The following is a 23,143-nucleotide window of genomic DNA, read 5'->3' on the forward strand; positions in this document are numbered from 1 at the left end:
GGGAAGGGAGAGCTCTGCAAAGGGGTGGAGATTGGAGCCTTCAGCCTCCCGCAGTGAGGCTGCCACGTGCAGGGCTGGGGTGCGGGGCCTGGACGCATCCGTGGACTTGGAGGCTGGCCTGGGCCTGCACCTCCCATCCCTAGCTGCCCGCAGCCCCCAGTGACTCGGGCTCCCCGGGAGAGCCCTCCCCTCTCGGCAGGAGGGGGCCGACTCAGGGAGAAATGGCAGTTTAGGGCCTAGGGGGCCACGTGACCCTCCCCCAGGAATGTGGTGACGTCATCGGGGGCGTGGTCGTCCCCAAAATTAGGGAGGAAGAGGAAAAAAAAAGACAGAAAAAGTTTTCTTTTCTGGAGTCCCAAACGAGGTGCGGGACGGAAGAGGGGTTGAAGGCCAGAGGCCCGGGGCTTCAAGACCGCTGTCTGGAGTCCCCCAGTTCCAGGCCATGTCGGGGCCCACCTGGCTGCCCCCGAAGCAGCCGGAGCCCGCCAGAGCCCCTCAGGGGAGGGCGATCCCACGAGGCACCCCGGGGCCTCCACCGGCCCATGGAGCAGGTAAGGCAGCCCTTGTGAGACAGAAGAGCCACCCGGCTGTGGCGCTCACTTCTGTCCTCCCGCTCCAGCCTCTCGCCCTGCCTGCTTCCTCTTGCCCCTTCCCCAAACCGGGGGGAACAGCTGCCTGCGCTCTCTTGGGACCCTAGATTTTGGGGGAGGAGGTAAGGAGGGGCGAAGAGGGCAGCTCCCCAAATGCACACCCCTCCTGTCCTCCGCCACCCCACCTTTGATCTCTCTTCCCTTAACCCAGCACTCCAGTCCCACCCCAGGGTCAATTTTTGCCCCCTCCCATCTGAGCAGTGTTACCAGGCCCCAGGGGGACCGGAGGATCGGGGGCCGGCCTGGGTGGGGTCCCACGGAGTACTCCAGCGCACGCAGGTGAGAACTGGGATTTCGGGGTGGGATGTGCGGCCTCCCCTAGAACTCAGTCTGGGGGACCCAGGACAGGAGAAGGCCTATGGTGATTTGCATTCTTCCCTGCTCTGGCTCCATCCTCAGGGGCTCCCTGCAGACAGGGGGGGCCTTCGCCCCGGAAGCCTGGATGCCGAGATAGACTTGCTGAGCAGCACGCTGGCCGAGCTGAATGGGGGTCGGGGTCATGTGCCACGGCGACCAGAGCGACAGGTGACTCTGCCCCTCCTCCCCATTGGCACCCTGCCCCCTTCTCTGGACTCTCAGACCCAACCCAACCCCCCCATGTATGTGATGTGCACCTCAGCATGGAGGAAGCATGGCTGCAAGTACCAACATGTCAGCCACTTAAGGACGGGACCTTGCCAAATGCAAAAGCCTGTGCTTCCCCACACCCAGGGTCATTTCCACAAATATGGGTCCTGGAGTGGGGGCCTTGATTACAGCTTCTGGCCTGCGTTTCTCCTTAGGCATACGAGCCCCCACCACCTCCTGCCTACCGCACGGGCTCCCTGAAGCCGAACCCAGCCTCACCGCTCCTAGCGTCTCCCTATGGGGGCCCCACTCCAGCCTCCTATGCTACTGCCAGCACCCCAGCTGGTCCGGCCTTCCCTGTACAAGTGAAGGTGGCACAGCCAGTGAGGGGCTGCGGTCCACCCAGGCGGGGAGCCTCTCAGGCCTCTGGGCCCCTCCCGGGTCCCCATTTTCCTCTCCCAGGCCGAGGTGAAGTCTGGGGGCCTGGCTATAGGACCCAGAGAGAGCCAGGGCCAGGGGCCAAAGAGGAAGCTGCTGGGGTCTCTGGCCCTGCAGGAGGAGGAAGAGGAGGCGAGCACGGGCCCCAGGTAAGCCCTGGGGAACTGGGATTTCGGGTCCTACAGGCAATGGGACACTGATTGGGTGGGATGCCTGGTGGTGTTTTAGGGGGCTGGTTTTTTTTTTTTTTTGAGACAGAGTTTTGCTCTTGTTTGCCCAGGCTGGGGTGCAGTGGTGCCATCTTGGCTCACTGCAACCTCTGCCTCCCGGGTTCAAGTGATCCTCCTGCCTCAGCCTCCCGCATAGCTGGGATTACAGGCATGCGCCGCCACGATTGGCTAATTTTTGTATTTTTAGTAGAGACGGGGTGAGCCACCACTCCTGGCTAAGGGGCTGGTTTTGGAGCAGAGTCAGAGGTCTTGGATGTGGAACAGGTAAGGGCGGGGCCGTGGTATGGGGGAGCAGGATAGAACTGCTCACTGGGGCCAGGCACAGTGGCTCACACCTGTAATCCCAGCACTTTGGGAGGCTGAGGTGGGTGGATCACCTGAGGTCGCGAGTTTGAGACCAGCCTGACAAACATGGAGAAACCTCGTCTCTACTAAAAATACAAAATTAGCCAGGCATGGTGGGGCGTGCCTGTAATTCCAGCTACTCGGGAGGTTGAGGCAGGAGAATCGCTTGAACCTCGGAGGTGGAGGTTGCAGTGAGCTGAGATCGCGCCATTGCACTCCAGCCTGGGCGACAAGAGCAAAACTCCGTTTCAAAAAAACAAAAAACTGCCCACAGGCCCCTGGGCTGAGATGTTCTCAGATGAGCTTTCTAGCTGGAATTGCCTGGCCACCTTCAGGGACATTACAGCAGTCCCCAGCCTTTTTGGTACCAGGGGCCAGTTCTGGGGAAGACAATTTTTCCATGGACTGGGGAGGGCGATGGGAGGGGGATGGGAGGGGGATAGTTTCGGGATGATTCAAGCACATTACATTCATTGTGCACTTTATTTCTGTTATAATAATAATAGAATATACAATATATATAATTGTTTCATTATATATTACAATGTAACATATAACAATGTAATATATTACATTGTAATATATAACGAAACAATTATACAACTCATCATCATGCAGGATCAGTGGGAGCCCTGAACTTGTTTTCCTGCAACTAGGCGGTCCCATCTGGGGGTGATGGGAGACACTGACAGATCATCAGGCATTAGATTCTCATAAGGAGCTCGCAAGCTGCATCCCTCGAACGCACAGTTCACAATAGCGTTCACACTTATGAGAATCTAATGCCCTGCTGATCTGAGAGGAGGCGGAGCTGAGGTGGTAATGCAAGTGATGGAGAGTGGCTGTAAATACAGATGAAGCTTTGCTTGCCCATTGCTCACCTGCTGTGCAGCCCAGTTCCTAACAGGCCATGGCCTAGGGGTTGAAGACCCTGGTATTACAGCATCAGGAACTACAGTAGGACCCAGCCCCTGATTCCCACTTTCCAGGTGCCCCTGAGCCAGCCTCCGGAGGATGAGCTGGACAGGCTGACGAAGAAGCTGATGCATGACATGAACCACCCGCCCAGCGGGGAGTACTTCGGTGAGCTGAGGCTGTGGAGCGGGTGGGGCGTGGGAAGGGAGGCTGGGAGACAGGCAACAGTGGCTTCCTGGGTCTGTGAAGACTGATGCTGTTTCTCCTTATCCTCAGGCCAGTGTGGTGGCTGCGGAGAAGATGTGGTCGGGGATGGGGCTGGGGTTGTGGCCCTCGATCGTGTCTTTCATGTGGGCTGCTTTGTGTGTTCTACATGCCGGGCCCAGCTTCGGGGCCAGCATTTCTATGCCGTGGAGAGGAGGGCGTATTGCGAGGGCTGCTACGTGGTGAGTGGCTGGGGCTGTGGGGAGGGAGTCAGCGACTGGATGCAGGGGGCTTCCATCCAAGGTGGGAACTAGAGCATCCAAGCCCAAAGGAGGAACGGTGCTAAAAGCCAGGTGACTGAAAGTGATGTACAAACAGGGAGGAATTCTGCAAGTATCAAGCAAGTAGCTTAACACTGGTGGCTGGAGGGAAGGACGCAGCTCTTACAAGTGTGGAGCGTCTTACAGTTAAAGAGAATGTGTTAGATTCCCACGACATCCCTGTGAGGCAGGTATTACTACTGATTCCTGTTTCTCTTTTTCTTTCTTTGTTCTTTTAATGTGAGACAGAGTCTCGCTCTGTTGCCCAGGCTGGGGCGCAGTGGCACAATCTCTGCTCACTGCAACCTCAGCCTCCCCTGGTTCAAGCGATTCTCATGCCTCAGCCTCCCAAGTAGTTGGGATTACAGGTGCCCAGCACCACACCCAGCTAATTTTTGTATTTTTAGTAGAGACAGGGTTTTACCATGTTGGCCAGGCTGTTCTTAAACTCCTGGCCTCAAGCAGTCCACCCACTCTGTCCTCCTAAAGTGCTGGCATTACAGGCGTGAGCCACTGCACCCAGCCTGATGCTTGTTTTTCTCATAGTGGTTAAATACTGTGTGTAGTGCTGGGACCTGAACTCAGATCTGGTCAAGTCTGCCTTTCACCGAATTACATGCAGGGGGCTGCAGAAATTAGATGGCTGGGTTGCTGGGATGCCTGTTGTGCTGCCATGGCTCCTGCCTGCTCCCAGATCTTCCTGCCTTCCTTCCCAACAGGCCACCCTGGAGAAATGTGCCACGTGCTCCCAGCCCATCCTGGACCGGATCCTGCGGGCTATGGGGAAGGCCTACCACCCTGGCTGCTTCACCTGCGTGGTGTGTCACCGTGGCCTCGACGGCATCCCCTTCACGGTGGATGCTACAAGCCAGATCCACTGCATTGAGGACTTTCACAGGTCAGGCCCAGGCTCCACCTCGTCTCACAATGTCTGACCTTTCCTGTCTCTTTCATCTCTTCATGCCCCAGGACTGTCTCTTCCTGTTTCCCACCCCTGGCCCTCCTTCATTCTTTGTTATTATTATTTTTTAGAGACAAGAGTTTCACTCTCTTGCCCAGGCTGGAGTGCAATGGCAAATGATCATAGCTCACTGCAGCCTCCAACTCCTGGGCTCAAGTGATCCTCCCCGCTCAGTCTCCTGAGTATCTGGGACTACAGGTGCACATGCCATCATGCCTGGCTAGTTTTCTTCTTTGTTTTTTGCCAGCTTTTTTTTTTTTTTTTTTTTGAGATGGAGTCTCGCTTTGTCACCCAGGCTGGAATGCAGTGGCAGGATCTCAGCTCACTGCAACCTCTGCCTCCTGGGTTCAAGTGATTCACCTGCCTCAGCCTCCCGAGTATTTGGGATTACAGGCATGTGCCACCACGCCTTGCTAGTTTTTTTTTTCTTTTTTTTTTTTGTATTTTTAGTAGAGACAGGGTTTCATCATGTTGGCCAAGCTGGTATCAAACTCCTGAGCTCAAGCGATCCACCTGCCTTGGCCACCCAAAGTGCAGGGATTGCAGGCGTGAGCCACTGCACCCAGTCTTCTTCTGTTTTTTAATAAAGACAAGGTCTTGCTGTGTTGCCTAGGCTGGTCTTGAACGCCTGGCATCAAGTGATCCTCCTGCCTTGGCCTCCCAAAGCGGGGGGATTACAGGCTAGAGCCACTGCACCTAGCCTCTCTCATTCTCTTTGACATCATCCCTTCCGCAAGATCTAAGGTCATATCTCTGGCCTCTCTGAATCCCTCCTGTGCCCCACCTTCTCTGGGTTCCATTGTTGGTGCCCTGCAACCCCAAGGCTTGATGGCCTTCTTGGTTCTCTTCCCCTGCAGGAAGTTTGCCCCAAGATGCTCAGTGTGCGGTGGGGCCATAATGCCTGAGCCAGGTCAGGAGGAGACTGTGAGAATTGTTGCTCTGGATCGCAGTTTTCACATTGGCTGTTACAAGTGCGAGGTCAGGGGCCCCCAGCACGTGCAAGGGGCTGGCAGTGTCTGGGGTGCTGGGTAGAGCACGAGACGGGGAACACAGAGGTCTGGGGCTGATGGAAATCTGTTGCTTCTTTCTTTCTTTCTTTTTTTTTTTTTTTTGAGATACAGTCTCGATCTGTGGCCCAGGCTGGAGTGCAGTGACACGATCTTGGCTCACTGCAACCTCCACCTCCCGGGTTCAGGTGATTCTCCTGCCTCAGCCTCCTGAGTAGCTGGGATGACAGGTGCTGGCCACCACACCTGGCTGATTTTTGTATTAGTAGAGACAGGGTTTCACCATATTGGCCAGGCTCGTCTCGAACTCCTGACCTCGTGATCTGCCTGCCTCGGCTTCTCAAAGTGCTGGGATTACAGGCGTGAGCCACCGCACCCGGCCAATTACTGCTTCTTTTTCAACAGGAGTGTGGGCTGCTGCTCTCCTCTGAGGGTGAGTGTCAGGGCTGCTACCCGCTGGATGGGCACATCTTGTGCAAGGCCTGCAGCGCCTGGCGCATCCAGGAGCTCTCAGCCACCGTCACCACTGACTGCTGAGTCTTCCTAGAAGTACCTGCTGGGTTCTCAGTTCCAGTTCCTATCCTTCGATCGATCACCCTCCCTGACATCCACCTGTATGACTTCGTCACCAAATGCTGTCTCCTCTTTCTCCAATCAAGAAATAATAATCCCTCGAGTTTACAAAACACTTCCAAGTCTGCTGTCTCATCTGATTCTCCCAGTAGCCCATTACAAGCCCAGTTGTTACTACCTGCATTTTTTTTCTTTTTTTTGAGACGGAGTCTGGCTCTGTCACCCAGGCTGGAGTGCAGTGATGCCATCTCGGCCCACTGCAACCTCCGCCTTCCGGGTTCAAGTGATTCTCTTGCCTCAGCTTCTCGAGTAGCAGGGTTTACAGGCGCCTGCCACCACGCCTGGCTAATTATTTATTTTTTTGAGATGGAGTCTCACTCTGTCACCCAGGGTGGCGTACAGTGGTGCAATCTCAGCTCACTGGAAGCTCCGCCTCCTCGGTTCATGCCATTCTCCTGCCTCAGCCTCCCGAGTAGCTGGGACTATAGGCACCCACCACCATGCCCAGCTAATTTTTTGTATTTTTAGTAGAGACAGGAGTTCACTCTAGGATGGTCTTGATCTCCTGACCTTGTGATCCACCCACCTCGGCCTCCCAAAGTGCTGGGATTACAGGTGTGAGCCACCGCGCCCAGCTCTTTGGTAGAGATGGAGTTTCACCATGTTGGTCAGGCTGGTCTCAAACTCCTGACCTCAAGTGATCTGCCCGCTTCGGCCTCCCAAAGTGTTGGGATTACAGGCGTGACCAACCGCGCCCGGCCACTGTCTGCATTTTTACATGTGAGGATGCCAGAGCTGAGAGTGACTCCCCCAGATTGCATGGTTCTTAAATGGTGGAACCTGGGTCTTTTTGGCTCAGGTTCAGTTTTTTTTGACAACTCGTAATGTCACTACCCACCTCTCAGTGCTGGGAGCAAGCATGCCTCAGGGAGAAGGCAAGATTTCCTATATGTATCTATTTTGAGACAGGGTCTCACTCTGTTCCCCAGGCTGGAGTGCAGTGGTGCAATTCAAGGCAGCCCTGAACTCCTGGGCTCAAACAGTCCTCCTGGCTTAGCCTCCCCAGTAGCTAGGACCACAGGGGCCCACCAAACCCAGTTATTATTTTTTTGTGCGTAGATGGGATCTTGCTATGTTGCCCAGGCTAGTCCTGAACTCTTGGGCTCAAGTCCTCCCTCCTCAACCTTCCCAAGTGCTGGGATCACAGGTGTGAGCCACTGTGCCTGGCCCTAAATATTCTGTAAAGGGGTCTTTCTATGTTGCCCACGCAGGTCTTCAACTCCTGGGCTCAAGTGATCCTCCCACCTCGGCCTCCCAAAGAGCTGGGACTGCAGGCGTGAGTCACGTCAGCTGGCCTTCCTATTAGGTCTCACACTCAATTCTGAGAGGGGCCTTGGTGTTACTCCAGGGGGGTGGCAGTCCACTGAATGTGGGCAGTCCATACTCTGTTTCCGGCCTTAACTTACAGCCTATATCACCCAAGTACTGAGTGGGGTTAAAACTGAGATCTACCAATTTTACTTAAAGATGGGGCGTCTTTGTCGAGGAAGATCAGGAATGGCGGACTTTGCATTTAGTGCGCACTGTGGCACCCAATTTTGGCTGGATATTTGGAGCAGAAAATGGTGGGAGACGATGCTTTAAAATGGTTGCTTCCATCTTCCATGCCCTAAACGCGCTTCCCAAGTCCACGTCCTGCCCGAGGAGAGGACGAAACCACCCCCGGTGAGGTCAGGAGGCCCGTAGGGGGAACATGGCTGGATGAGAACTGGCTCAGACCCCCCCACACATCCGGGGTCGCGCGCTCCTCGACTTTGGCCCTCGGAAGCTCTCCCTTCGCGCCCAGAAGGCTCCTTCGCCCCCCGAGGCCGCGCTTGGCCCAGCCGAGTTCCCGTAGTTCCTAAAACTCGAGCCGTTCTCGTCTCGAAAAGCCGCGCGAGACTTGCGAGAACCCAGCCCCTTCCCGTCACGCCCTGCTTTCCCCGCCCATCGCTCTCGGTTTGTTAGTTCCAGTTCGGGCCGCGAGGGGGGAGCTTTGTGCCTCGGAGGCGTGGGTGACGCTGGCGCAGCGCGGGCCGCGCTCGCTACCGCCCATCCTTGGTTGTCCCACTTTTGTTCCCCTCTCTTCGTCCCTGTAACCAAGAGCTCCGTCTTCGTCTCGCCCTCCTCGTCGTCCTCGTCGGGCGCCCGCGGCCCAGGTCGCCCTGAAATCCAGCCCGTCCGAGCGCGAGTCCAACGGCCGCGGCCGCTCCCAGGTGGGGGAGGGGAGGAGCCTGGGGGCCCCGCTGGGGCGGGAGAGGAACCGGGGGCCCCGGGGGCGTGCGGGGAGACCCTCGGGGCGAGTGGAAGCGTTGGAGCCGCGTCCTCAGGCCCAGGATGGTGGGGGCCGCGGAGGGCTGGCCTTGGCGGGAGGGAAGCAGGCGAGGTGCCCGCGAGGGACGATCTCTTCCTCCGCTTGTCCTTTTGCGCCACCCTGACCGCCCCTCCCCGGTCTCCAGGCCCCCTCAGACCGCGCCATGGGTGACAGTGATGACGAGTACGATCGAAGGCGCAGAGACAAGTTCAGAAGAGAGCGCAGCGACTACGACCGTTCCCGCGAGAGAGATGAAAGACGTCGAGGGGACGATTGGAATGACAGGTGAGCCGTTTTTAACTTCTTGTCCGCATTTAATGCCGTTTCACTCTACCGGCGTCGCTTTTCTTTTTCCCCCTTGTAATTTTTATGAGGGCAAACCCTATGAAATGGCTCATTGGATCGTTTGCTGTTGTTCAGCCTATTTGTTGTTGGCCAAGTAACTAGCTGTGTGGCTTGGTTTTTGAAATTCTCTGCAGATCAGAGCAATAGAGGTAAGAGTTTGAGAACGAAGAAGCAGTGTTTATACATGCACGAAAAACGTGCTTTTTTGCTTTCTTTTTGTTTTGTTATGGAGATGGGGTCTTGTTCTGCCCTGGCTGGAGTGCATTGGTGCAGTCATAGCAGCTTCCACCTCCTGGGCTCAACCGATCCTCCTGCCTCAGCCTCCTGAGAAGTTGAGAGTACAGGGAGAGGCCATCACGCCCGGCTAACTTTTAAAAATTATTATTGTTATTATTTCGAGACAGAGTCTTGCTCTGTCGCCTAGCCTGGAGTGCAGTGGTGCAATCTTGGTTCACTGCAGCCTCCGCCTCTGGGGTTCAAGTAATTCTCCTGCCTCAGCCTCCCGAATAGCTGGGATTGCAGGTACCCGCCACCATGCCTGGCTAATTTTTGTATTTTTAGTAGAGACAGGATTTCACCTTGTTGGCCAGGCTGGTTTGGAACTCCTGACTTCAGGTGATTCACCCGGCTAAGCCTCCCAAAGTGCTGGGATTATAGGCGTGAGCCACAGTAGTTGGTCTAAAATTATTTTTTGTAGAGACAGAGTCTTGCTCTCTTGCCCAGGTTGTAAATTATGTTTTAGGAAGATTGCTTCAGAAAAATAGTAATATAGAGTTGATCTGACTGGAGAGGTTGTCAGACTATTTCCCTGACAGTATATGATTAGGTTTCTTGTCACTGTTTTGCCTAAAATCTCAGAGTTCATTGGGTGGTGCTGATTGGATTAATTGATTATAAGATGTGGTTATTGACCTTAGGATGTTACAGCATGGGCTTGGCCTGGGGGTTCAGAATGGCCATGGATGTATTCTGTAAATGAGTATACATAGCGGAAGTTATAAAGAGGGTAAGCATTAGGGGAACAGATCTCTAAAGGAGGGGAGCGGTGCTGGAGGTGGTGTGTCAGGGACCCACTGGAAAGTGACACTTAGCTAGACTTAGAAAGATAAGTGGGACTTCCCCAGACACGAGTGACACGAACAGCTTGGAGTTGTGGACATAATGTGTGCTTTTAGCGTATTCTAGTTTGGTTAGAGTCCTGTTTCTCAGGATATCCGCAGACCATAGGGAGTCTCCGAGGCTAAAATTATTTTTTGTGGTAATGTTTACATATTATTGCCATTTCCACTGATGGTGCCATAGCAGTGGTGGGTAAAACTGCTGATACTTTAGCAAACATCAAGGCAGTGACAGCAAAGAGTTTAAAAAAAAAAAAAAAAGCTGGCTGGGCGCGGTGGCTTACACCTGTAATCCCAGTACTTTGGGAGGCCAAGACGGGCAGATCATGAGGTCAAGAGATCGAGACCATCCTGGCCAACATTGTGAAACCCCATCTCTACTAAAAATAGAAAAAGTTAGCCAGGCGCGGTGGTACGCACATGTAGTCCCAGCTACTTGGGAGGCTGAGACAGGAGAATCACTTGAACCTGGGAAGCAGAGGTTGCAGTGAGCCGAGATCGCACCACTGCACTCCCGCCTGGCGACAGAGCAAGACTACGTCTCAAAAAAAAAGGCCAGTTCCATCAATGGTTCTTGATGAAAGAGTAAAACATTTAATTTGATTAAATTGGACTCTTGACTGTATGTCTTTGTTTTTGACATAAAATGTCTCTGTGTTGCCCAGGCTGGAGTGCAGTGGCACAATCTCAGCACACTGCAGCCTCCACCTCCTGGGTTCAAGCGATTCTCCTGCCTCAGCCTCCCGAGTAGCTGGGACTCCTGACCTCAAGTGATCAACCTGCTTCGGCCTCTCAAAGTGCTAGGATTACAGGCCTGCATTAGTTGTCTTGAGCAAGAGTATGCATGTGATTGAGTGAGCTGAACTAACAGCTTTTTTCCATGGGATGTTATTTTTACTTGAATGAATGACAAACAGTGATTGTTCATACTTGGGTATTTGGCAGACATCTTGAAAATGAACTGAGAACCTGTTACTTTAGTGTAAGCTGTCAGTATTTGTTGCCAGTGATGAAGTATAACTTTCCAGTGAAAATTAAAATTTTGGGCCGACGCAGTGGCTCATGCCTGTAATCCCAGCACTTTGGGAGGAGAAGGTGGGTGGATTGCTTGAGCCCAGGAATTTGAGAACAACCTGGGCAATGTGGTGAAACCTGTCGGTACAAAAAAATACAAAAATTAGCTGGGAGTGGTGGCACATGCCTGTAGTCCCAGCTACTCAGGAGGCTGAGGCGGGAGGATGGCTTGAGCCTGGGAGGCCTAGGTGGGAGTGAGCCTTGATTGCACCACTGCACTCCAGCTTGGGCAACAGAGAGATACCCTGTCTAAAAAAAAAAAGGAAATTAAAATTTTGGAAAACTTCTATCTGCTAATGTGAGCTTGATAGCTTCCCATTAAGTAAAGACTTTTTTGGTGAGATAGGCAGTGATGCTGATGCATACATTTTGATATTGTGTGAGACATATCAAAGTCCATTCAAAGGGCAAGATAGAAGAGTGCATTTTAATGTAGCAGAGAAAGAAATATTCACTGATACTATTTCAGATTGAAGGTTCTAACTAGCCTGTGAGAAACTACTTCCGTCTTGGACAAGGTAGCATAAAGAAAAGAAAAAAAAAGAACCTATTTCTTGTTGAATTTTGGGTAGTATCCAAAATGAATGTCTACAGTTAATCTGAAAAGGCTTTTTCAACTCTTTATTAGTGTGAGGCCTGATTTTCTGTTTTTTTTTTTTTTTTTTAAATGGGGTGTTACTCTGTTGCCCAGGTTGGAGTGCAGTGGCACAATCATGGCCGTGGGTCACTGCAGCCTTGATTCCCCAGGCTCAGGTGATCCTCCCATCTCAGCCTCCTGATTAGTTGGGACTACAAGTGTATGCCACCACACCCAGCTAATTTTTTCTTCTTTCTCTTTTTTTTTTTTTGAGATGGAGTCTCACTCTGTTGCCCAGCCTGGAGTATAGTGGCATGATCTGGGCTCACTGCAACGTCCGCCTCCCGGGTTCAAGCGATTCTCTCACCTCAGCCTCCCAAGTAGTTGGGATTACAGGTGCCTACCACCATGACTGGCTAATTTTTGTGTATTTAGCAGAGACAGGGTTTTGCCATGTTGGCCAGGCTGGTCTCAAACTTCTGACCTCAAGTGATCTGCCCACCTTGGCCTCCCAGAGTGCTGGGATTACAGGAGTGAGCCACCACTTCTAGCCAGCCAGCTAATTTCTGTATTTTTAGTAGAAAGGTGGTTTCACCGTGTTGCCCCAGCCTGGTCTTGAACTCCTGGGCTCAGGCAATCCACCTGGTTTGGCCTTCCAAAGTGCTAGCATTCATTACAGATGTGAGCCACCATGCCCAGCCTGCCTCATTTTTCAAGTAGAATAGAATATCTCAACAGATACAGTGTAGAAGCTATCCTCTACAAAGCCAGAACTTGGAGAGATTGGTGACAATGTAAAAACAATGCCACTTTTTCTCACCAGAATTTTTCTGGAAAATAATCACTTTTCATAAAAACATGTGATCTATTTCATCTTACTGTGTAATTTAAAAATGAAGGTTTTGGAACATTTTGTTTTAATTTTGAATATAGTAAGTATTGATAGATGTAACCCACATAAGCAGAAGCTCTTTGATGTCCTCAGTCATTTTTTTTTTTTTTTTTTTTTTTGAGACGGAGTCTCGCTCTGTCACCCAGGCTGGAGTGCTGTGGCCGGATCTCAGCTCACTGCAAGCTCCGCCTCCCGGGTTCACGCCATTCTCCTGTCTCAGCCTCCCAGGTAGCTGGGACTACAGGCGCCACCACGTCGCCCGGCTAGTTTTTTGTAGTTTTTAGTAGAGACGGGGTTTCACCGTGTTAGCCAGGATGGTCTCGATCTCCTGACCTCGTGATCCGCCTGTCTCGGCCTCCCAAAGTGCTGGGATTACAGGCTTGAGCCACCGCGCCCGGCTGTCCTCAGTCATTTTTAAGAGTATTAAGGGGCCCAGGCAGGAGAATTGCTTGAGCCCAGGAGGCAGAGGAGCCGAGGTGAGAGTGAGGTTGCGCTACTGCACTCCAGCCTGAGCGACAGAGTGAGACTGTCTCCAAAGAAGAAGAAGAAGAAGATGAGGATGGGGGAGGCTGGTGACTGGTTGGGAGGTTGGTGACTGGTGGGGAGGCTGGTGACTGGTCGAGAGGCCGGAGTGACAGCCAGGAGCCCAAGTTAAAACAACAGTGTTGCTTACTGGCATTGAAGTAAGGGTGTGATGTGATGCGACTTGTGTTTGAGGAAGGTCCGCCTGCCAGTGGGGAGACAGAAGCGAGAGACCAGAAGCAGGTGGGCAGCCAGGGCTGCAGGAGCCACACTGGACAGGTTGTGTGGGAATGGCAGAGTGTGGGACAGCTTTGATAGGCTTTGAGGCAGAGGATTAGCAGGAGCAGTAATTAGCGGTGAGGGTAGTGAATGACAGGTGGGCAGAGATGCTGTTCTGTTACAGCAGAGTGGGGAGCGGGGGGAGGAAAAGACATTTGGACCCATAATGATGGGATGAATAGGCTTGATTCTGGTTTTTTTTTTTGGGGGGGGGGGACAGAGTCTTTCTCTCTTGCTCAGGCTGGAGTGCAGTGGTGCGATCTTGGCTCACTGCAAGCTCCGCCTCCCAGGTTCATGCCATTCTCCTGCCTCAGCCTCCTGAGTAGATGGGACTAAGGGCGCCCGCCACCACAACCGGCTAATTTTTTTTGTATTTTTAGTAGAGACTGGGTTTCACAGGATGGTCTTGATCTCCTGACCTTGTGATCCACCTGTCTTGGCCTCCCAAAGTGCTTGGATTACAGGCGTGAGCCACCGTCCCTGGCCAAATAGGCTTGATTCTGACAGGTTGAATTTGAGGGGGTGATGGACTTCTAGTGGGGGATGATTTTAAGAAAGTTCTTTTTATTTTTAGAGACAGGGTCTCCCTCTGTCACCCAGGCTGAATGCACTGTTGCAATCGAAGCCTGCCGCAGCCCCGACCTCCTGCCCGTGAGCGGGCCTGTAGCAGGGGTGATTCGTGTGGGTCTGGAGCTCAGGCGGAAGGCCAGGCTGAGAGAACAGTTGGAGAACCATCAGTTCTTGGGTATTGGCTGAACTCATGGAGTTAGACAAGAATCTTTGTTTTGTTTTGTTTTGAGACAGGGTCTCTGTTGCCAAGGCTGGAGTGCAGTGGCTTGCCCCGACTAGAGAAAAATCTTTTTCTGTTAGGAGTGAAGTTTTATAATTGTAGGGTTTTTAGTCTGGTATCTCAGGGTGTAAGAAGGGCCTGTTTAAGAGCGTGGCTGTGGCATATCCAGCTGTATCTTTACTTATTGTTACCTTTTTAAAAAATACAAAATTTTTTATAGGGATGGAGTCTCACTATTGCCCAGGTTGGTCTTGAACTGGCCTCAAGTGATCTTCTGCCTCGGCCTCTCAAAGTGCTTGGATTACAGGCATGAGCCACCGTGCCCGGCCTTTAATTTTTGTTACTTGTTCTTACCTCTAGAGAGTGGGACCGTGGCCGTGAGCGCCGTAGTCGGGGTGAATATCGGGACTATGACCGGAATCGGCGAGAGCGCTTCTCGCCACCTCGCCATGAACTCAGCCCGCCACAGAAGCGCATGAGGCGAGACTGGTGAGATGGAGCGGTTTCCCTCTTCTCCCCTTCGCCTCAGTTCTACCTGGGCCTCCCCTTTCTCCCCTCACCGGTGCCTAAATCTTTGTCATTTCCTTTTCTCAACTTCCCATCACCCGTCGTTTCTTTGTCCCTTGAAACCCTTGTCTGGGAAACCATGCTATGTGTACCCCTGTCTGTCTGTCCTCCTTCATGCTCTGGGGAGGTGACTCCCTTCTCTGCCTTACTTTTGTGTCCCCCACCCTCAGGGATGAGCACAGCTCTGACCCATACCACAGTGGCTATGAGATGCCCTATGCTGGGGGGGGTGGGGGCCCAACTTATGGCCCCCCTCAGCCCTGGGGCCACCCCGACGTCCACATCATGCAGCACCATGTCCTGCCTATCCAGGCCAGGTAAGGGCTGGGCTTTTCGGGAGAAGGGGCTTGGTAGGCCTGGGGGATGGATGGGGTTGCTGAAGGCCATGGCTGAAGCCAGGGAGTGGGTCAGGCCCACAGAGACATGTCCCTGGGATGGGGGTCGTAGCTGTTGGGGTTTGGGGTGATGCCCATGGTGGGCAAAGGAGGGGGGCACCTAGCTACTTTGGCTCCCCGTAGCCTCCAACCCTTCCCCAACAACCAAGCCTTTCTGACCGGGGTCCCCTCCAGGCTGGGCAGCATCGCAGAAATCGACCTGGGTGTGCCGCCGCCTGTGATGAAGACCTTCAAGGAGTTTCTCCTCTCCCTGGATGACTCGGTGGATGAGACGGAGGCCGTCAAGCGCTATAATGACTATAAGCTGGATTTCCGGAGGCAGCAGATGCAGGATTTCTTCCTGGCGCACAAAGATGAGGAGTGGTGAGTGCCCCTGCTTCCCTGGACCTCTGCCCTGGCATGTCCCCCTGGCCCCGCTGGTGGAGCCGCGGCCCTGTCCTCTTCCCAGTTTCCCCTGTCCGGAACTTTCTGGGGGCGGGGGTCGGGAAGTATGACAGCATTGGCTGATGGGGTCTCCCCCTCACTTCAGCGACTGCCACGGCCCCCACCCTGCCCTATCTCCTGTCCTGCTGTCCTCAGAGAGTGGGACATCTGCAGGCAGCAGGCCAGAGCCACCTGGCCCCTTGGGGCAGCAAACAGGCCGCTTCCCACTTGCTGATGTTGGGTCATTGTCATCCCTGATCACCAGGACCCCGTGTGGCTGTGGCGTCCTCCTAAAGCGACGAGTGAATCCAGACAGGAAAAGCAAAGATCTCAGGGTCGTTTGACAGAAAAAGAATTTTAATTTTTTTTTTCCTTTTGTGGATGTTTTAATTTTAATCAACCATCTTTTCCCCCCTTCCTGCTCCTCCTCCTCCTCATCCTCTTTCTGCTCCTCCTCCTTGAAAAGAGCCAGAACTGGGAACTACACCCGCTCATCGACGGAGCTCGGAGCAAACCCACCTCCACCCCCACCATACCCAGCCCATACATGAGCCCCTGGGCTGAGCTGCGCGGCCCCGGCCAGGCAGACAGGCAGGGCACTGCTGTGCACAATGCAGCGGTTTAGCTGAATGTGATTGCTCAGGCAGCTAGCCAGTCAGGCCCCACTGCGGAGTCCCGCGGGGCAGGGCATCTCGGCCGGGCGCCCAGCCAGGAGCCAGCCGGTGGCCCACCAGCCAGCATGGGCCCTGGGCGCCGCTAGTTAAATCTTGAGCTCTGTTTGACCAAGCGGCCAAGGTAAAGATCCTGGAGGTGATGCCTGCGGCTTTCCTTTCCTTCTCCGCCCCACTCGTGGTTCTGTTCTGTCTTCGCTGTCCCCTCTCAAATTGCTCTGTGTCTTTGTCCTAATCTCTCACGCACTTTCATTCTTCTCTGTCCCTGTTCTTGCTCCCTGCCTAACACTGCCTTCTGCCCTGTTGGTTTTTTCAGTTTCTCTCCCTTTAGTTTTTCCCTTTGTTTTGGTTTCTGGGACTTTCTCACACTCTCCCCTTTCCTCCCTTTCCCCTTTTCCTCATACTCCTCATTTCTTCTGTTTTCCCCCTGAGGTCCTATTTGAAATGTTTTATTTTTCTTTTCCTCCCTAACCTTCCAGCCCTCTCCTCTCTCTCCCCTGTGGGCAGGACCTGAGGCTCTAAAGGGCACACCAGTCTCTCCCTTCGGTCTTTCCTGTCCCTTCACCGTCTTGCTTATCTTCCCTCGGGTGGAGAAAGGTGCCCTGCCTCTGGGCTTTTGCTATCTGGCCCCCTGTCTTCCACCTCGGGGTGGAGGGAGTTGGCGGGAGCAGTTTTTGAATGACTGCAGTTTGGGGTTGGTGAGGAGAGGGAGGTTCTTCAGGGACTGCTATTTCCTGAGCCTTCCTCTCTGAAGCTTTGGGAAATGACACCTTTTGACTAGTTAGCGTTTCCCAGAGACTTAAAGTGGTAAATCTGCCTCTCCAACCCTGGCGTCCCCCTGTAGTCATTGGTCTTCCCAAATCCAGAGCTCTTAGTTCCTGGTTTTCCCCCAGATCTTCTCAGAGCACAGCTTCTGGTTCCTTTTGGGGTGTTGGGTGGTTCTAGTGCACCCCTATCCCCTAATCTCTCTGTTTTGATGACCTTTTGTGGGTGTGAGAGGATGGGGGCTATGCCCTGTCTTTCCTGGGCCCCTTCCCACATCCTGGCTTTGGCTTCCAGTAATTGTTTTGTCTTTCCCTCCCCCGCTTCGTTCCCAGGTTTCGGTCTAAGTACCACCCAGATGAGGTGGGGAAGCGTCGGCAGGAGGCCCGGGGGGGCCTGCAAAACCGTCTGAGGGTCTTCCTGTCCCTCATGGAGACTGGCTGGTTTGATAACCTTCTCCTGGACATAGACAAAGCTGATGCCATCGTCAAGATGCTGGATGCAGGTGTGTGGATTTGGAGGGGTGGCAGGCATCTGGGGTGGGTGTATCTGGGGACCAGGTAGACGTGGGTTGACAGGAGCCAGGGCCCTGGGGTTGTGAACTCTGTTCCCTTTGTTGGTAGCTGTGATTAAGATGGAAGGAGGCACAGAGAATGATCTCCGCATCCTGGAGCAGGAGGAGGAGGAGGAGCAGGCAGGAAAGCCTGGGGAGCCCGGCAAGAAAGAGGAAGGACGGGCTGGAGCAGGCCTTGGGGATGGGGAGCGTAAAACAAATGACAAGGACGAGAAGAAGGAAGACGGCAAGCAGGTCCGAGCGCCGGGCCTCTAGTGCTGCCTCGGGGTCCAAAGGAGCTACAAGTGGGGGGCTGTGTTCTGGGAGGGGTGGGGAAAATGAACCTGTGGCCTCAGCTGTTGGGGTGGGGGCCCTCTGATAAAGGTGGAAGGGGAAGTTTGACATCCCCAGTGGTTGTCTCTTCCCATAGTCTGAGAATGACAGTTCTAATGATGACAAAACAAAGAAGTCGGAGGGTGATGGGGACAAGGAAGAGAAGAAAGAAGACTCTGAGAAAGAAGCCAAAAAGGTGAGGTGTCTGTGGCCTGGGATCAGAGCGTCGTTGCTGGGGTCCTGGCACACTGACTTGTCCCCTCTGCTGTGGCTTGCTCAGAGTAGCAAGAAGCGGAACCGGAAGCACAGCGGGGACGACAGCTTTGATGAGGGCAGTGTGTCGGAGTCCGAGTCAGAGTCAGAGAGCGGCCAGGCTGAGGAGGAGAAGGAGGAGGCCGGTAGGGTTTCTTTTCTGCTTCTAAAGTGCATTCTAATGCGGGTGGGGAGGTGAGAGGTTGGTGATGTTGATGTGGGAGGGAGGGTGGCTTTTAGGGGAAAGCTTCTCTATCCTCCCCACCAAAATCAGTAATAGAAACGCACCAACTCCTTCCTACCCGTTCCTGCCCAGAAGAAGCGCTCAAGGAGAAGGAGAAGCCCAAGGAAGAAGAATGGGAGAAGCCCAAGGATGCCGCTGGGCTGGAGTGCAAGCCGCGGCCGCTGCATAAGACCTGCTCCCTCTTCATGCGCAACATTGCACCCAACATCTCCCGGGCTGAGATCATCTCCGTGAGTGGGGACCCATGGAGTCAGGGCAGGGCCAATGGAGAAGTGGAGGGCAGAGGGAAGGCAGTGGGGCCCTGCCTGTGACAGATGCCCCCGTTTCACCTGCTAGGGAGGCCCGTTCCCCAGGGCCCATGGCCTCTTGAGGACTAGTCCTGATCGCGCCATTGGCTTTCAGGTGCTGGTGTTCTGAAGCCCTTTAGTGGGTTTTCCCTGCCCAAGGATGGGAAGAGTGACAGAGCAGTTAGTCCTAGGGTTCTGAGGACAATGGGGGATTGGAGGAAGAAGCGAATGAATCCTTGAGTCACTACATGGGGCTGGTTTTCTGCTTCTTGCAGCTTTGTAAAAGGTACCCAGGCTTTATGCGGGTGGCGCTCTCAGAGCCCCAGCCAGAGAGGAGGTGAGTAACTCGGTGCGTTGGAGGGAAAAATGCAGGGGAATGTTAATGGCCAACACCAATTCTCTTGCTTGACTGTGCTAACATTTTCTTTCTTGTGTAGGTTTTTCCGTCGTGGCTGGGTGACCTTCGACCGCAGTGTTAACATTAAAGAGATCTGTTGGAACCTGCAGAACATCCGAGTGAGTGCTGGGGGTGGGACTGTGGGGAAGAGGAAGGGAGGCTCTCTGTGCCCCACGGGACCTCTGCATGACTTTGTTCATCTGATAGTCTGGTTGTTCTGCATCCTCTTTGACCGTTTTGTCTGCCTACATTGTCTCTGGGCAAGGCTCTAGGGCTGTTACCATAGACAGGACCTATGTGGTCCCCGTCCCCAGGGAGCTCGCAGTGCTCAATCTGATCAATCGCTGGTGCTCAAGAGGGGAGGGTCTTAGAGCTGCTACTTCTCCGGCAAGTGGGGTAAGTGGGATAAGCTTCCAATGACATCTGCCTTCCAGCTCCGGGAGTGCGAGCTGAGCCCTGGTGTGAACAGGGACCTGACCCGGCGCGTTCGCAATATCAATGGCATCACCCAGCACAAGCAGATTGTGCGCAACGACATCAAGCTGGCGGCCAAGCTGATCCACACGCTGGACGACAGGACCCAGCTTTGGGCCTCGGAACCAGGGACACCTCCCCTGCCAACGGTCAGTGACTCCCCAAAGGACTTTGTCAGAAGCAGCTGATGGTGCCTCTGCTGTGGGCACCTCTGACTTCACCTATCTGTAGCTTTAAGCCCTTGCACCCACTCACCTGCTCACTCATTTGTCCCTTCCTGTGTGGGTAGCACCTTCTCCAGCTTCCAGCAGAACGGGGGAATGCTAGTGATCATTTGTGGCTGGGGTGGAACAAAAGCTAAAATGAAGACAAATCTCAAGGGGGCAAAAGGCGCCAGTTATGTCCAGTGAACTCTTGTTCCCTCGCTCTTTCACTTGTGGTAGGTCTCAGGTTACCTCCCCTGAAGGTCTTTCTCTGCCTTACTTGCCTGTCTTCCTCCCACCAGAGCCTGCCCTCACAAAACCCGATCTTGAAGAATATCACCGACTACCTGATCGAGGAAGTGAGCGCCGAGGAGGAGGAGCTGCTGGGGAGCAGCGGAGGCGCCCCTCCTGAGGAGCCTCCTAAGGAAGGGAACCCGGCAGAGATCAACGTGGAGCGGGATGAGAAGTTGATCAAGGTGCCAGTGGCAGCGTGGGGCACGTGGGGGCTCAGGTGGTGAGGGCAGGAGCTGAGCACTCACACTCACTTCCCTTAGGTCTTGGACAAGCTCCTCCTTTACCTGCGCATTGTGCATTCCTTGGATTATTACAACACCTGTGAGTACCCCAACGAGGACGAGATGCCCAATCGCTGTGGCATCATCCACGTTCGGGGGCCCATGCCACCCAACCGCATCAGTCACGGGGAAGGTGAGCTCCAGGTTCCCCTTTGTCACCGGCTGCCCCTGGCCTCGCTCCTCCAGACCCTTGCCACCATCCTTCCTTCCGGCTCCCTTCTCAACCTTCCTGCTTCTGTTCCCAAACCACAGTGCTGGAGTGGCAGAAGACGTTTGAGGAGAAGCTCACACCGTTGCTGAGTGTGCGAGAGTCGCTGTCAGAGGAAGAGGCCCAGAAGATGGGGCGCAAAGACCCAGAGCAGGAAGTGGAGAAGTTCGTCACCTCCAACACGCAGGAACTGGGCAAGGATAAGTGGCTGTGTCCTCTCAGTGGCAAGAAATTCAAGGTCTGGGATGTTGGAGAATGGCCGTGCTACGGTGGTGGGAGGTGGAGTTGAGACAGGAAGCCCCCTAAAGGCCTGGGCAGGGGTGGGGGAACTGCTCACTGGACTGGCAGATGGGAGCTGGAAATCCTTCCAGGTCGGGCCTGGGAGCAAGGCAACCATTACCTGGCTGTCCTGACCCCTCTCCTCTCTCCACCCAGGGTCCTGAGTTTGTGCGCAAACATATCTTCAACAAGCATGCAGAGAAAATTGAGGAAGTGAAAAAGGAGGTGGCGTTTTTTAACAACTTCCTCACTGATGCCAAGCGCCCAGCTCTGCCTGAGATCAAGCCAGCCCAACCACCTGGCCCTGCCCAGAGTAAGATACGATCTGTGAAGGTCGCATGTCCCTTCTCCCTTGATTACCCAGGGACTCCCGTTTCTCTTTAACATGTCACCCCGAGAAGTTTCTGCCCCATCCTCAGGCCATAGCCCTAGAAGTCAATTGTACCCATCCCCCTCCCGCTCCGCAGTAATTCATGTCCCTGTCCGTGTTGTACTCCCCCCAGGTTTGACCCCGGGACTCCCCTACCCACACCAGACTCCCCAGGGCCTGATGCCCTACGGTCAGCCCCGGCCCCCGATCTTGGGCTACGGAGGTAAGTACAGGAGGGAGATGAAGGGGCTTGGTGAGTGTGTGGCGTTGGGAGAAGGAAGCAGAGGATAGAGTTGAGGACATAGTTTTGCAACTCAACACTAATCTCTGTCATAGCTGGTGCTGTCCGCCCTGCAGTCCCCACAGGAGGCCCTCCATACCCCCATGCCCCATACGGTGCTGGTCGAGGGAACTACGATGCATTCCGAGGCCAGGGAGGTTATCCTGGGAAACCTCGCAACAGGTAAGGAGGAGGGCAGACACCCAAGCTTTGTTGCTGCCTGCAAACTCCCTTTTGGGAGCCCCCAGCTGTCATCCTTTACCTCTCATCTCACAGGATGGTTCGTGGAGACCCAAGGGCCATTGTGGAATATCGGGACCTGGATGCCCCAGACGATGTTGATTTCTTTTGAACCGTCCATCGTTCCTCACTCCTGTATCATCCATACTCGTTACTACCTTGTCCCATCCAGCTCTGAGAATTTTTTGTACGATCAGCCTTACTGCCAATAAAAGCACTTCCACAGGGTTCCTGACTCTCGTGTGTTACATACTTCCCCCATCCTTCCACAGTAACTCCTGAGGTGTTGCTCAGCCCTGCCACTTTTATTATTGATGTCAAAAGCGCCAGGCTCTGCAGGGACACCAGTGGGAGGTACAAAGGTGCCTGTCTGGGACCCGAGAATCTCAGTTCTGTAACTTTGCCCTCAGTCCAAGGTGTGCTGCTGCTGTTCGGAGCTAAGGCTAGTCAAGCACAGGTTGTAGAAGGAGTTGGGGTCAAAGGCTGCACTCACCTCTTGCCAGCCCACCCACCCAGCAGCTTGTAGTTCACTGGGGCTTTTTGGAGCGCCCCAGTAGTGAGGGTCCAATACCAAGACATAGGCTTCCGTGCCTGACCCGATGCAGATTCCCAGCAAGGCCTTAGAACTGGCATCCGCGTCCCCCCCAACCATGACTGGGCCCCCGCCCCCTGCGAAGTGGGAGTAAAGCCTCTCCAGCTCCCGGTGCAGCCCCGCTCCCCGGGGTACGTGGCAGAGGCGCCCCTGGGGCCCTCCGAAGTGAGCGAGGCAGAGGCTGGCCTCCACGCAGCCGATCCAGTCCCGGGAGCCCCGGAAGCCGGGGGGCTTGTCGCCCATGTCCTCCAGGGCCGCCTGCACGGCGGCCAGTCCCGGTACGCCTGCGGGCTGGCCCTCCGGCCACGAGAACAGCGTCTGCAGAGTGCGGTAGCCGCAGCCCCAACCGCGGTCGTCTAGGCCATCGCAGCCGTAGTGGTAGTAGAGGTAGTGGCCCGAGAGCAGCGCCAGGCGGGCAGGGCCGCGGCTCGGCGGAGGCAGGCCCATGTGGACGTCCCTCAGCAGCTCCAGGGCGGTGGGCGGGAGCGGAGGTCCCAGGCCAGGCACAGCGTCCTCCTAGTGGCGCGGAGCGACCTCAGGCCCCAACACTTCCTTTCGGCTCCGGGTCTTTGGTCAGCTGCCGCAGGACTGGCGCGCAGGCTGGGGACCCGCTCCCCGAGCCTCGTTGATCACCGCAGGCAGCAAGCGGCAACCACCTACCGGCATCGACCCAGGTGCTCCCACAATGCTCTGCCGCGCCCCGCCCTTCCGCACCCCCGCCCCTCCGCCCCTGCGCCCTCCCTCCGCCGCCCCTCCGCCCCTCCGCCCCTCCGCCCCTCCGCCCCTCCGCCCCTCCGCCCCTCCGCCCCTCCGCCCCTCCGCCCCTCCGCCCCTCCGCCCCTCCGCCCCTCCCCTGTGCTAGCCTGCCGACCCGCGGG

General features: G+C 54.7%; 3 protein-coding genes across 9 annotated transcripts; 2 read left to right on the forward strand and 1 right to left on the reverse strand.

Moving 5' to 3' along the window:
- Positions 1 to 36: 36 nt before the first annotated feature.
- On the forward strand, positions 37 to 6,325 carry TRIP6 (thyroid hormone receptor interactor 6). Of its 2 annotated transcripts, XM_033192297.1 has the most exons (9): positions 37 to 551; positions 802 to 929; positions 1,050 to 1,175; positions 1,433 to 1,804; positions 3,220 to 3,313; positions 3,422 to 3,591; positions 4,389 to 4,567; positions 5,488 to 5,608; positions 6,043 to 6,325. In XM_033192297.1, the coding sequence occupies exons 1-9, from the start codon at positions 443 to 445 to the stop codon at positions 6,172 to 6,174; spliced, it is 1,431 nt and encodes a 476-aa protein (XP_033048188.1). In that variant the 5' UTR covers positions 37 to 442; the 3' UTR covers positions 6,175 to 6,325. The 2 variants fall into 2 exon arrangements, with proteins under 2 accessions (XP_033048188.1, XP_033048189.1); XM_033192298.1 differs by lacking the exon at positions 5,488 to 5,608.
- A 1,120-nt stretch (positions 6,326 to 7,445) lies between these two features.
- On the forward strand, positions 7,446 to 21,901 carry SRRT (serrate, RNA effector molecule). 6 transcript variants are annotated; one of them, XM_033192300.1, is made up of 20 exons: positions 7,446 to 8,465; positions 8,709 to 8,848; positions 14,521 to 14,649; positions 14,898 to 15,044; positions 15,297 to 15,485; positions 17,314 to 17,483; positions 17,602 to 17,786; positions 17,962 to 18,060; positions 18,145 to 18,262; positions 18,433 to 18,590; positions 18,923 to 18,984; positions 19,085 to 19,163; positions 19,479 to 19,667; positions 20,024 to 20,197; positions 20,276 to 20,429; positions 20,549 to 20,742; positions 20,940 to 21,096; positions 21,275 to 21,376; positions 21,490 to 21,616; positions 21,710 to 21,901. In XM_033192300.1, the coding sequence occupies exons 2-20, from the start codon at positions 8,727 to 8,729 to the stop codon at positions 21,783 to 21,785; spliced, it is 2,631 nt and encodes an 876-aa protein (XP_033048191.1). In that variant the 5' UTR covers positions 7,446 to 8,465; positions 8,709 to 8,726; the 3' UTR covers positions 21,786 to 21,901. The 6 variants fall into 6 exon arrangements, with proteins under 6 accessions (XP_033048191.1, XP_033048195.1, XP_033048193.1 ...); XM_033192304.1 differs by having other exon boundaries at positions 21,511 to 21,616; XM_033192302.1 differs by having other exon boundaries at positions 21,287 to 21,376.
- UFSP1 (UFM1 specific peptidase 1 (inactive)) lies at positions 21,657 to 22,994 on the reverse strand. Its single transcript, XM_033192306.1, has one exon. The coding sequence runs from the start codon at positions 22,710 to 22,712 to the stop codon at positions 22,080 to 22,082; it is 633 nt and encodes a 210-aa protein (XP_033048197.1). The 5' UTR covers positions 22,713 to 22,994; the 3' UTR covers positions 21,657 to 22,079.
- Positions 22,995 to 23,143: the final 149 nt, after the last annotated feature.

This window comes from Trachypithecus francoisi, unplaced genomic scaffold (assembly GCF_009764315.1).
Source record: "Trachypithecus francoisi isolate TF-2019V2 unplaced genomic scaffold, Tfra_2.0 Lachesis_group4, whole genome shotgun sequence".
In the NCBI taxonomy this organism is placed as follows: Eukaryota; Metazoa; Chordata; class Mammalia; order Primates; family Cercopithecidae; genus Trachypithecus; species Trachypithecus francoisi.